Here is a 1,298-nt window from a genome sequence, read left to right on the forward strand (position 1 = left end):
CACACTATACAATGGGTGAACATTTGCACCATTCGATTCCAAGTGGCCTGATAGCCTGACTAAATCTATTACTTACTTTTCACAGTCACTCTCGAAACCTCAACCAGTGCAGAGACCACGACTGAAACAGTGACTACAACATCAACTCCAGAACCAACAAGTTCAACAGCACAAACAACTGCAAGCAGCTCCGCTTCAATATCAGCAGTGGAATCGACAACAGCTTCAACAACACAGGGCTCTACTTCAACTGGTCAGTGGAAATAAAAAATTCCATATGTACATTAAATTTGATTGCATTCAATACAAAACTGCATAAAGAGGAGGTGCTGGATTCAGTCAAAATATTACTACATTTTTGTTCATAATTATGAGAACGAAAGTGAGTTACATAAATTTTCTTCTCATATCTGTTTCAGTGGGACATCATCCCACCATTAGATACCGGATCAATTAGAATAGCGAGGACTTATTGCAGATAAAGGCAATGTGTAAATTAACACATCTTTCAATATATTAAGACGATGTGAATGTAAGTTTCAATGATGCCATTAATTCCATTCACTGCAACAGCAGAAACATCAACTGCAAGTACAGTGACCACTACTGGAGTACCAAGTTCTACGTCAATTGCTGCATCCACCAGTACAGCTGAATCAACAACTACAAGCAGTTCCACTACAACCCCTGCAGCTGAATCCACGACAACCGAAACAACACAAGCGGCTACAACAACTGGTGAGAATCCTATTACTGTTGTGTTGTAATATATTCAGACCTCAATTTGAGCAATAGTTGGTCAAAAACTGAATGAAGAAACAATTAATGTTGTTCCCTGTTTTTAATAACTTTACCGGGACGCTTGTTGATTTGCCTGGTACCCATTCACATTTTGATCTTTCCTGATGAAGTTTGGAAAGCAGCTCTACATCTCATTGTGAATAAATCAATGCAGTTTGTCATCCAAAACACATTTCTGTGTATGGTTTCCCTTGTGCACCTCTCTGAATCGCGTGTCTTACTTTTACTGCACCAACAGAAACATCAACTGCAAGTACAGAGACAACCACTGCACTGGCAACATCGTCAGCAACTCTTGCATCAACTACCACATCTGGTGCAACAAGCACCGTGACTTCCACTCCAGCATCGACAAGCATCTCAACATCACCGCTCACGACCAGTGGTGAGTTTGCCATAAACATTATCGCCAGTTATACCTGATCGATGGAAATCCAGTGTAGTAGCTGATGCAATTCAGAAGGTTTAGCAAACATTTCTTCCGCTTCTACTTTTAT

At 40.4% G+C, this 1,298-nt stretch overlaps 1 protein-coding gene across 1 annotated transcript; it reads left to right on the forward strand.

Annotated features, from left to right (window-relative positions):
• Nucleotides 1–85: 85 nt before the first annotated feature.
• LOC122545022 (cell wall integrity and stress response component 2-like) lies at nt 86–1,186 on the forward strand (the record flags this gene model as incomplete). Its single annotated transcript, XM_043684236.1, has 3 exons — nt 86–253; nt 574–738; nt 1,040–1,186. Coding segments are annotated over 3 exons (480 nt in total), but the record flags the coding sequence as incomplete, so codon positions are not given.
• Nucleotides 1,187–1,298: the final 112 nt, after the last annotated feature.

Source organism: Chiloscyllium plagiosum, unplaced genomic scaffold, assembly GCF_004010195.1.
Source record: "Chiloscyllium plagiosum isolate BGI_BamShark_2017 unplaced genomic scaffold, ASM401019v2 scaf_20847, whole genome shotgun sequence".
NCBI classification, from domain to species: Eukaryota; Metazoa; Chordata; class Chondrichthyes; order Orectolobiformes; family Hemiscylliidae; genus Chiloscyllium; species Chiloscyllium plagiosum.